The 12,146-nt window shown below is 42.3% G+C and overlaps 1 protein-coding gene across 2 annotated transcripts in view; it reads left to right on the top strand.

Moving 5' to 3' along the window:
• gria1b (glutamate receptor, ionotropic, AMPA 1b) overlaps window positions 1–12,146 on the top strand; it is a 118,448-nt gene that overhangs the window by 25,066 nt on the left and 81,236 nt on the right. For both annotated transcript variants that reach the window (XM_063012057.1, XM_063012058.1), the window contains exon 3: window positions 5,367–5,606. In XM_063012057.1, the coding sequence (XP_062868127.1) occupies window positions 5,367–5,606 (240 nt within the window). The remainder of the gene's footprint in view (window positions 1–5,366; window positions 5,607–12,146) is intronic.

Genomic DNA, 12,146 nt, shown 5'->3' with positions numbered 1-12,146 from the left:
GCAAATGACAAACCTCTGGAAAGACGGGAAAATAAAGAAAAAAGGCTCAAAAGGACCGATGGGAAAAACCAGACAGAAGTCAGAAGTAATAAACAAACAATATCAAAAGCTGAAACACACAAAGGCAGTATACACCGACGAGGCATAACATTATGACCATATCCTAATATTGTGTTGGTCCCCTTTTGCTGCCCCATATGCAGCAAACTGTGATGCACTGACACTGTGTATTCTGACACCTTTCTATCAGAACCAGCATTTACTTCTTCAGCAATTTTAACTACAGTAGCTCGTCTGTTGGATCGGACCACACGGGCCAGCCTTCACTCCCCATGTGCATCAATGAGCCTTGGCCACCCATGACCCTGTCACCGGTTTAACACCCCACAAGAGCTGCAGTTTTGGAGATGCTCTGACTCAGTCGTCTAGTCAATTTGGCCCTTGTCAAACTCGCTCAAATCCTTACGCTTGCCCATTTTTTTGGCTTCTAACATCAGCTTTGAGGATAAAATGTTCACTTGCTGCCTAATATATCCCACCCACTAACAGGTGCCTTGATGAAGAGATAATCAGTGTTATTCACTTCGCTTGTCAGTGGTCATAATGCTATGCCTGGTCGGTGTATAAAAGGCCTTCAGCCCTCCAGCTGAAGCGAATGCTACTTAATTAGGTGCAGAGACTGCTTTTAAAGTGCTGTTTAAAGAGACATGTCATTTAAGTAACAGTTTGATAGAATTAAAAAATCACAGATTCTTATTTTTAATGCATATTACAAAATGTCCCAACTTTTCAAGAAATGGAGCTTGCAGAATAAAAAGGATGCAAATCATCAGTGTGACTGGTTTTAACAAGTTAAGTTACAAGACAACCCAAAGTTGCTTTAAATTTTAAAATAATCTACACTGAATAATGAACCTCTAGTTTAATATATGCATTGTGAAAATGAAAATGTTTTGCCGTGTACCCATTCTTACAGAAATAACCATGCTAACACTATGAAAAGACTGGTCAAATTCACACCTTTGTTCTAAGTTCTAATAATATGCTGGTTACACTTCTACTCTGCCCTCGGACTAGCAGGTGAGGCATCAGTGATAGTCTAAAAGGGCCAAACTTTATCTTTAATGAGATTGAAACTCTTGTGAGGGCTGTTGGCATAAAGGTGGGTGGAAATAAGGTCTTACTAGGGCATGGGATATATATTTAGTTCAAACTTTAGAAGCTCACATTTATTCACTCCTTCACACACACACACACACACACACACACACACAAGGGCAATTTAGAGTAACCAGTTCACCCCTACAAGTCTGCATGTGAGGAAGGAGGAAGCCTCAGAATCCAAAAGAAACCCATGTGGACACGAGTGGAACATGGCAACCATGAACCATGTTAGGTACTGTGGGACTTAGTACCTTGCTGCCAATTGCCTATGTAGACACGTGCCTAAGTAGAAAGGATTCTAACAGGACATCAAACTTATAAGGCAGATTATTTAAACGCACTACCTAGAGAGCAATTATGCCATCTACTGTCGCAGTGTTAGCTTATTATGCTAACAGATTTAGCCTCAGGCCATTCAAACCAATGGGCTTATGCGCCACAACCCAAGTATGCAGACTATCATCTCCCTCTGTGTACCGAAAACGGTTACGTTGTCACTGCCAACCTCAAATTTGGGTTTATGCAACTTAAAACTCAATGAGAATTTATTTAAATTTAAAATCTTTTTATCTTTTTTGTGAGAAATGTTGTGCCGCACTGAATGCTGGGATTCCCTTCACCGCTATGGAAGCATTAGATGCTCCCTCATTATTCAGTCAGAATATCGCTCAGAATAAGGCACCTCAGTAGGCAGCATTTTAAGGCATCTAATAATTTAGACAGCCTTCTTCTGAAATGTGCGTAGGATGACGTAAAATGCCGTCTATGTAGAGAAGTTCAGACAGACCCCATGTCACCTTCTAATCAATCACAGAATAAGTACACTTACAGAAATAAAAAGTGTATTTAAACTGCACACTTCTGTTCTAGGTGCATATAATTACATTCCTTCCTTTCATGTTGGTTGGGTGCAGTACTACCTGATTGCAGACACATATTACTATAGTTATTTCTACTCTGTTAAATATACTGTAGATTGGTCTTTACGCGTCACACAGAAAACACATATTAGCTGTTCATCTATCCTACTGGGTTGATACACTGATCAGCCATAACATTAAAACCACCTCCTTGTTTCTACACTCACTGTCCATTTTATCAGCTCCACTTACCATATAGAAGCACTTTGTAGGTTTACAATTACTGACTGTAGTCCATCTGTTTCTCTACATATCTTTTTATCCTGCTTTCACCCTGTTCTTTAATGGTCAGCACCCCCACAGGGCCACCACAGAGCAGGTATTATTTAGGTGGTGGATCATTCTCAGCACTGCAGTGACACTGACATGGTGGTGGTGTGTTAGTGTGTGTTGTGCTGGTATGACTGTCTACTCTATTAGACAGTCATACCAGACTGCTGTTTGAGTTGGTCATCTTCTAGACCTTCATCAGTGATCACAGGATGCTGCCCACGGGGCACTGTTGGCTGGATATATTTGTGGTTGGTGGACTATTCTCAGTCCAGCAGTGACAGTGAGGTGTTTAAAAACTCCATCAGCGCTGCTGTGTCTTATCCACTCATACCAGCACAACACACACTAACACACCACCACCATGTCAGTGTCACTGCAAGGCTGAGAATGATCCACCACCCAAATAATACTTACTCTGTAGTGGTCCTGGGAGAGTCCTGACCATTGAGGAACAGCATGAAGGGGGGCTAACAAAGCATGCAGAGAAACAGATGGACTACAGTCAGTAATTGTAGAACTACAAAGTGCTCCTATATGGTAAGTGGAGCTGATCAAATGGACAGTGAGTGTAGAAACAAGGAGGTGGTTTTAATGTTATGGCTGATCGGTGTAGCATTACACAGATGAAGCACCTTCTGACAATCTCCACAGGCATGGCTAAAAATCAGACCTGCTTGTTGCAAACATCGCAGCATTGGCGTGATTGCCTCTAGCTAAAAAGCTGTTTCCATCCTCCCCCACTACAGTGCACATTCACCCATGAATGTTCACAGTCTTGCCAGCATCACACCTTGCAAATCGTTTCAAGCACCACTGCACTGGAGCTTTCCAGCTCCTGTTTATTAATCCGAAATGGAAGAGAAATAAAGATAAAAAATGGTATCCCATCAATGTGAAATTTGTTATCTCTTGGAATAATTGAAGTAATGGCTTTGTGCAGTCATGCACTGCTGTTTTATCTCCTGCGAGGAGATATTTATCTTAAAAGTAATGACAGAACATTTGTTAATCCGTGCGCTCAGTTTGGAAGGATGTGGCTGATTTGTACAAATGATGTATGTGAACGAAGCTGAGTAAAGTAGGCGGAGAGGGAAACAGCAGAGACTTGCAGCGAGTAGAGCAATTCCATTAGGAGAGTGGGCTGTGATGGTGTTGTTTGAAAGTTTGCTTGCCTCGAGGTGAAAATTCAACTTCGTAATTGTAATAAAGGTGGGGATGATGGACGGTGTTGTGTCAACCTGAGGAAGTCAAACAAAGGCTTTATAGTGTATTGAGAGTTACTGTGCTGGGATCTCTTCTGAGTAACCTCATATCTAGTAAAATCAGGACGAGGGTGGATTGAATGGTTTTTAGGGTTGCAGAATAGATCTACAGTATAGATGGATTTTGGCTGCTGGTTTTGTTGGAAGTGTAATTACAGGGTTCTTCGGGAGGGCTGTTTAACAGGCGGCTTGCAGGCCTGATGTGATCTTTCTCTATTATTAAAGCAGTCTACTACCAATAATTCATAGAAATATAAATATTTATTCAAAATAAATTTTATAATCATTTAAAACACTACAAATTATGGAACTAATGGAATATTTGGATGACTTGTGATTCTAGCCTTGTGAGAAAATTATTCCACAAGATAAATCTCTAAAACAGAAACTACCAAAAATTGGAAATGGTGTCTCATAGCGTACTACTTCATAAGGAGTATCATAATGGAAAATGCCACCTTTTTATGCACTACATATACTGTGGTCTGTGGTTTAAGGGTCCTTTACTCACTTTTGCCACATTTCATTGCCTGGTACTTTACAATACAGTATGTTATGCATCCAATTCCAGTTGAACGAGGGTAATCATAAAAGATTCTTGTTGATCCATGTTGATATGATTGCATCACATAATTGCTACATATACACTATATGGACAAACATACTACTTGGACACACCTTTTAATTTTAGAATTCATGTGTTCCAGCTACAACAATTGCTAACAGGTGTAATTAATTTCATTTATAAAGAAAAATACACCGATCAGCCATAACATTAAAACCACCTCCTTGTTTCTACACTCACTGTCCATTTTATCAGCTCCACTTACCATATAGGAGCACTTTGTAGTTCTACAAATAACTGACTGTAGTCTATCTATTTATCTGCATGCTTTGTTAGCCCCCTTTCATGCTGTTCTTCAATGGTCAGGACCCCCACAGGACCACCACAGAGCAGGTATTATTTGGGTGGTGGATCATTCTCAGCACTGCAGTGACACTGACATGGTGGTGGTGTGTTAGTGTGTGTTGTGCTGGTATGAGTGGATAAGACACAGCAGCACTGATGAGTTTTTAAACACCTCACTGCCGCTGCTGTACTGAGAATAGTCCACCAACCAAAAATATCCAGCCAACATTGTCCCGTGGGCAGCGTCCTGTGACCACTGATGAAGGTCTAGAAGGTGACCAACTCAAACAGCAGCAATAGATGAGTGATCATCTCTGACTTTACATCTTCAAGGTGGACCAACTAGGTAGGAGTGTCTAATAGAGTGGACAGTGAGTGGACACAGTATTTAAAAACTCCATCAACGCTGCTGTGTCTGATCCACTCATACCAGCACAACACACCACCACCATGTCAGTGTCACTGCAGTGCTGAGAATGATCCACTATCTAAGTAATACCTGCTCTGTGGTGGCCTGAGCATTGAAGAACAGGGTGAAAGCAGGTTAAAAATGTATGTAGAGAAATAGATAGACTACAGTCAGTAATTGTAGAACCACAAAGTGCTTCTATATGGTAAGTGGAGCTGATAAAATGGACAGTGAGTGTAGAAACAAGTAAGTGGTTTTAATGTTATGGCTGATCAGTTTATGTTTTTAAAATGGGTTGTCCAACAAGCTCATGGTCAGGTGTCTAAATACTACTGGCCATATAGTGTGTATCACTTTTTTTCTTGCTCATCATGTGTATTTATATTTTGATTAACAACATCCTAACTTTCTGATTTTGCCTTCCACAGTTTGTTCCCAGTTTTCTAAAGGAGTCTACGCCATTATTGGTCTATATGATAAGAAGACCATGAACATGCTGATGTCATTCTGCGGGGCTCTGCATGTATGCTTCGTTACACCCAGCTTCCCAATCGACACCAACAATCAATTCGTGATTCAGCTCCGGCCCCAGCTGCAGGACGCCCTGATCGCCCTTGTTGAACATTACAAGTGGACCAAATTTGTCTACATGTACAGCTCATATTCAGGTAGGATATGACATTCAGAATTCAGTATGTAATGGGGTTATATGTGCTACCTTGTGATGCTTTGTTATGAAAGGCTTTCCAGTTACAGCAGAAAGAATGCTATAGTGTGAAAGGTGAGGAGGACCACGATACTCTGTACTCTGTATGGAGTTGTTGGCTTTTGGCTAAGTCTGATATTGGATATTTCCAGTGCTTAGGGCTCTGTGGATAAAATAAGATTTCTCAACAGAATGACTTGTAATTCAATTTAGCATAACAGTTTATCTGCCTTGATTTACTTAAGCTGCAATTTTCTGCAGTCCATGGACTTATTAGACCTAATTTAGAAAAGCAAACTTTCCATACTGAACAAATTCGATTTGGAAGGTTTATGATGCTTCAAAGTTTAATAGCGGACTCTGGGGGGTATTAAAGAATTCCATCTCACTAGTAAACCTAAATGCTCTGGTCTGGCAAAGGTATGTGGACAGTACTTTTTAATTTGAGTTCAGTGTAAACCTTGGAATCATATACACTGATCAGCCATAACATTAAAACCAGCTCCTTGTTTCTACACTCACTGTCCATTTTTTCAGCTTTACTTACTTTGTAGGTCTACTATTACTGACTGTAGTCCATCTATTTCTCTGCATACTTTTTTAGCCTGCTTTCACCCTGTTCTTCAATGGTCAGGACCCCCACAGGACCACCACAGAGCAGGTATTATTTAGGTGGTGGATCAATCTCAGCACTGCAGTGACACTGAGATGGTGGTGGTGTGTTAGTGTGTTTTATGCTGGTATGAGTGGATAAGACACAGCAATGCTGCTGGTGTTTTTAAACACCTCACTGTCACTGCTGGATTGAGAATAGTCCACCAACCAAAAATATCCAGCCAACAGCGCCCTGTGTGCAGCTTCCTCTGACCACTGATGAAGATCTAGAAGATGACCAACTCAAACGGCAACAATAGATGAGTGATCGTCTCTGACTTTACATCTACAATGTGGACCAACTAGGTAGGAGTGTCTAATAGAGTGGACAGTGAGTGGACACAGTATTTAAAAACTCCAGCAGCGCTGCTGTATCTGATTCACTCATACCAGCACAACACACACTAACACACCACCACCATGTCAGTGTTACTGCAGTGCTGAGAATGATCCACCACCTAAATAATACCGACTCTGTAGTGGTCCTGGGAGAGTCCTGACCATTGAAGAACAGCATAAAAGCAGGCTATCAAAGCATGCAGAGAAACAGATGAAGCTGATAAAATGGACAGTGAGTGTAGAAACAAGGAGGTGGTTTTAATGTTATGGCTGATCGGTGTATATTCTTGGACGGACTTGCTCTTTGCTTTGTATTTCCCAATGCCCAAAGCATTCTCACATTCCACTGCTTTCAAACATCAGTCAGGTGAAACTGTTAGTGTTCTACTGCTATAGTCATACACAGTCAACAGCATTCTACAACCATTTGATTTTTCTAGACTTGAATGCTGTGCGGTTTTTATCAGTACGCTGCTTTTCTTATTCGTTATGAAAACGAAATACAGGGTGATAAATTGTGAATGTGAACTGTTGATGTGTTTCGCCAAAAATAAGTACTTGGAAACTGCAGCTGCTGGTAAAATGCAGTTGATTGCGTTAATCACTGGGCTCAAGACGTACATCTTTATATTGCCACCTGAAGCCCATTAAAAATGCATTTATACACTGTAAGGGCAAGAAAAGGGTCCTCAGCCCGCTAAGTGGACACGTATTTTATGTATTGATTGCTTGTAAGCTGTACCCTAAAAGCATTATCTTACTAGTTCTTAGCTAGGCTATTGGTAATGGTCACAATTTTAAAATATTGAATGTTTACTGACAAATTATGATAGAGGCTAACGGAAAATTCTTTATATGTAGTTGATTTATTAATAATTGTTACATATGTAATAAAGGGCCGTGTGCTGCATCGACACATCACTAAGAAATGAGTTAGATCCTGTTGGATGGATGTAATTACGCAGGACTTCCCGCAGACAGACTCGTCCACTAGTCATTTGTACATCCTGCAGACTAATTGATTTTGAAAATAGCACTTTTGCACATCCCATTCCACATATGTCTACTGCAGTTAATGGATCTGCAAAAAGAGACTCTTAAGACTAAACAGAAAATGACAAAGCCCAGAATTTTTGTATCTACATGTTATCAGCTCCACTTACCATATAGAAGCACTTTGTAGCTCTACAATTACTGACTGTAGTCCATCTGTTTCTCTACATACTTTTTTAGCCTGCTTTCACCCTGTTCTTCAATGGTCAGGACTCTCCCAGGACCACTACAGAGCAGGTATTATTTAGGTGGTGGATCATTCTCAGCACTGCAGTGACACTGACATGGTGGTGGTGTGTTAGTGTGTGTTGTGCTGGTATGAGTGGATCAGACACAGCAGTGCTGATGGAGTTTTTAAACACCTCACTGTCACTGCTGGACTGAAAATAGTCTACCAACCAAAAATATCCAGCCAACAGCGCCCTGTGGACAGCATCTTGTGACCACTGATGAAGGTCTAGAAGATGACCAACTCAAACAGCAGCAATAGATTAGCGATCGTCTCTGACTTTACATCTACAAAGAAGGGGTGTCTAATAGAGTGGACAGTGAGTGGACACGGTATTTAAAAACTCCAGCAGCACTGCTGTGTCTGATCCACTCATACCAGCACAACACACACCAACACACCACCACCATGTCACAGTCACTGCAGTGCTGAGAATGATCCACCACCAAAATAATACCTGCTCTGTGGTGGTCCTGTGGGGGTCCTGAGCATTGAAAAACAGAGTAAAAGCAGGTTAAGTATGTAGAGAAATAGATGGACTACAGCCAGTAATTGTAGAACTACAAAGTGCTTCTATATGGTAAGTGGAGCTGATGAAATGGACAGTGAGTGTAGAAACAAGAAGATGGTTTTAATGTTATGGCTGATCATGTCTACTGCAGGTAATGGATCTGCAAAAAGAGACTCTAAGACTAAACTGAATTTCTGTATCTCCATTTAAAACCACAACCACAATGAAATAAGCATTAATTTTCATCAGTGCTAAACTGATTTTGCTTAAAAAATAAATGTTACTCGACTAGGAACACCTTCGGAACCCTTCTCTGCTTTCCTGTTGCCTGGAAACAGCAGCGCTCTGGCTTATGTCTATTTTCAAACTTTTTCAAGTAATTTTTGTGTTTGTGTGTTAGTGTGGATATAAAAAACAGCACTTCTGTCTATTTCTTGAATCTTTTTTTGTCCACAAGTAGCAGGATTGTGGTTCGTGACCATTATGCCTAGGCCATTCATATATAAGAGCTTGTTTTATGCCTTGTGTTCTTGTGGCGGGCCGGGGGTGGTAAGACAGCTCAGAAACGTCTCTCTTTAAACCCAACTGTTCTAAAATTTCTGGCCACGTCAGCAGTGATTATTGGTGAGAACAGTCTGTTCATTAGCATGATGGAACAAATTCATTTGTACATTTAAAAATGCAGACTATGGTACTAAATAAAAAGAGCAAAAAGAGCAATTTCCTATCCCATCCTTGACGCCGACGCTACATTTGGTGTCAGAAGTGGGATCCAGGTGTCCCGGGATCGGGACAATGGCAGAAGAAATGAAGTTTGACTTTGACTAGATGATCCCCTGGCGGATGGTGATAAGATGCTCTGGCGAGGATGAAGAAGCAGCTTCCAGTGGACCTGATGGGGGCTCGAGTCCAGCAGCGGTGGCAGCAGCTTGGATGGACGAGCTGGGCGGCGATGTATCCGGCAGAGCCAGCGGCGAGCAGACTGGTGTTCGGGGTGGCTCTGGCTGGACCGGCATTTCCGAGCTCGGCGCGACGAGAGCTGACGCGGGCTTGCTGTTCGGGTGCGCTGGCCCAGATGAACTGCTGGGGCTGGAGAGGCTGGCGGCTTCGGGCGGCGGTCAGGGAGACGGAGTGTGCAGAGCGTGCAGCGCTCGTCTTATTGGGCCGCGCCCGCCGGATCGGTGCGGCGCGGCATGCCAGTGGGCCCAGATGAGCAGTGGGCAGAGACAGCGGCTTGGCAGCTGGCGTGATGGGTTGTGGTGAGTGCGGACATGGAGCCACCCGGTGCACCACCTCGGGGGACTTTGTGGGGGTTGATTGGGTCATTGAACGTCGCTGGATGGACGCGGCAAACGCCCGGCGGTTGGCGGCAAGATGACATCATAACGTTGAACGAGTTGGTGTGCTGGTGTTCTGAGCTCGGTACAGCGGGAGCGGCGCTGGATTGCTGTCGGGTGCGCTGGCCCATGAACTGCCGAGGCTGTGAGAGACTGGTGGCTTGGGCGGCGGTCAGGGAGACTGAGCGTGTGGAGCTCGTCCTGTTGGACCACGCCCGCCGGACCGGATCGGTGCGGCATGCCAGTGTTCCAGATGAGGCGGTGAGTGGAGGCAGCGGCTCGGCAGCTGGCGTGATGACTGCGGCGAGTGATGGCACCGAGCTACCCAGCGCACCATCTCTTCTACAAACCGGGGGTCGGTGAGCAGAACTGCCAAGACGGGACTGTGAGGGACTTCATTGGGGGTGGATTGATTGGGTCACCGGGACGGTTGACCTTTGAGGGGGGGGCTGTATAGCGACCCGCTGCTGTGGACGAGAAAGGGGGCGGAGCTTTACCCAGAAGGACTTGCGGCTGTGGTATCAAGATCTACCGTGACCGTGTTGCTCAGTGCTGGAAATGGGCTGGCTACGCTAGAAATGCATCATCGGCTGTGTGAATGTGGTATGAATGTCTATGTGTGTGAATGGGTGTTTGTCCACATGTTCACAAAAAGAGCAATTTCCTATCCCATCCTCGACGCCGACGCTACAGTATATAGTAGTATATAGTATTACTGCACAATTTATTAGTATTTTAAGGTCATTAAGCTTCATCAGTTCACAAGTTTATTGTCAAACACAGACATGGACAATTTTGTATCTCCAGTTCACCTCACTTGCACGTCTTTGGGCTGTGGGAGGAAACCGGAGACACGGAGAGAACATGCAAACTCCACATAGAAAGGACCCAGACCACTCCACCTGGAGATCGAACCCAGGATCTTGTTGCTGTGAAGCAACAGTGCTACCCACTGAGCCACTGTGCTGCCCTTAAATGGTTTTGGTAAATGGTAAATGGTTTTGAGAATTTCAGTTTGAGAAAGAGGCTCCAAATTTTTAAACATGGTTTATTCTTTCTGCTTTATGCATTCACACTATTTTGAGCAATTAGCAGACACTTATTCAAAGTGACATGCAGTAATGACTAGGGATGTAACGATGCACCACAAGACAGTCAAAAATCGATTCACATGTGAAACAATTCAAATCGGTTTACATGTATAATGAATCGATATTCACTTTTAACAGCAGAGGCTGGCGCTATTCACCTTGCCTGGTTGACGTCACTACAGGGTAGCCAGGTTTGGAATTTTCCAGCCAGATTTTTTATTGTGAGGATACTTTTTTTATTTGTATTATTAATTCATTTATTTAATGTGGGATTTGTTTTACATTTTAATTTCAGTTTTTTTTACACAAAAAGGGCAATGTGCAGCATAGTTTTGCATAGTTTGTACCTACCTCAGAAATAAAAGGGCATTCATTATTTAGATAAATAAAAGATAAGCACAAATACAGTATTTAATTTTTTTTTTTAAGAGAAATAATAAAAGGAAACATTTTGTTTAAAAAATCAGGGAAAAAATCGTATCGTGAACCCAGTGTCGTGAATTGCATCGCATTGTGGGTAGAGAGTATCGTTACATCCCTAATTATGACTGAATAAATTAATTAATGTTCTTTTTACAATTGGACAGTTAATGGCCTCACTCTGTGGCAACTTGACAATGGTGGGGCTTGATCCAGCAAACTTCTGATAAGTAGTTCAGTTTCTTAACCACTTTTTAACCTCATTTACACCACCTAATTTTGAGTTACCTGCTTCTGCTGTCGTTTAGGTGGCGAGAATGGGATTTCAAATACTGTCACATCAAAAGCATCTTAAAATCCATTCATATCCATTCATGATAAGACTACAATTCTGTAGAAAATGCTGACGTGAGTATCAGGGCTATTAGGAATATTCATAAAACACCCAGTGCCTCGCATACTGTGAGCAAAAGAAATGATCCTGAAAAGAAAGTGGAAACGTCTTTGATACAGAGACACTGGTTCAATGGTTTGGGACAATGTCCTATGTGATATGGAACACAGCCTGTGTGGTAGAGTGTGAATGACATGTCCTGTCTTCTCTGCCTGAACCAGATCAAATGCTACAATAAAACGTCATTTTCTGGATTGGTTTCTTCTTATTATTTTGATCACATGGTATTTCAGTTTGTGTGGAACAGTGTAATTGGTTGACAGGGTTATAAAAAGGCCCTGCAGTGGCCAGGAAGAAAAAAATGATGCTATTGCTATGTTTTACCTCAGCAAGATTGACCAAACATCATAAAGTTATAATATTTTGAACCCAATATTCAAATATTATATACACTGATCAGCCATAACATTAAAA

Source organism: Trichomycterus rosablanca, chromosome 16, assembly GCF_030014385.1.
Source record: "Trichomycterus rosablanca isolate fTriRos1 chromosome 16, fTriRos1.hap1, whole genome shotgun sequence".
Classification (NCBI taxonomy): Eukaryota; Metazoa; Chordata; class Actinopteri; order Siluriformes; family Trichomycteridae; genus Trichomycterus; species Trichomycterus rosablanca.
The sequence above is the reverse complement of the archived record's forward strand: the minus strand, read 5'-3'. Positions and strand labels throughout refer to the sequence as shown.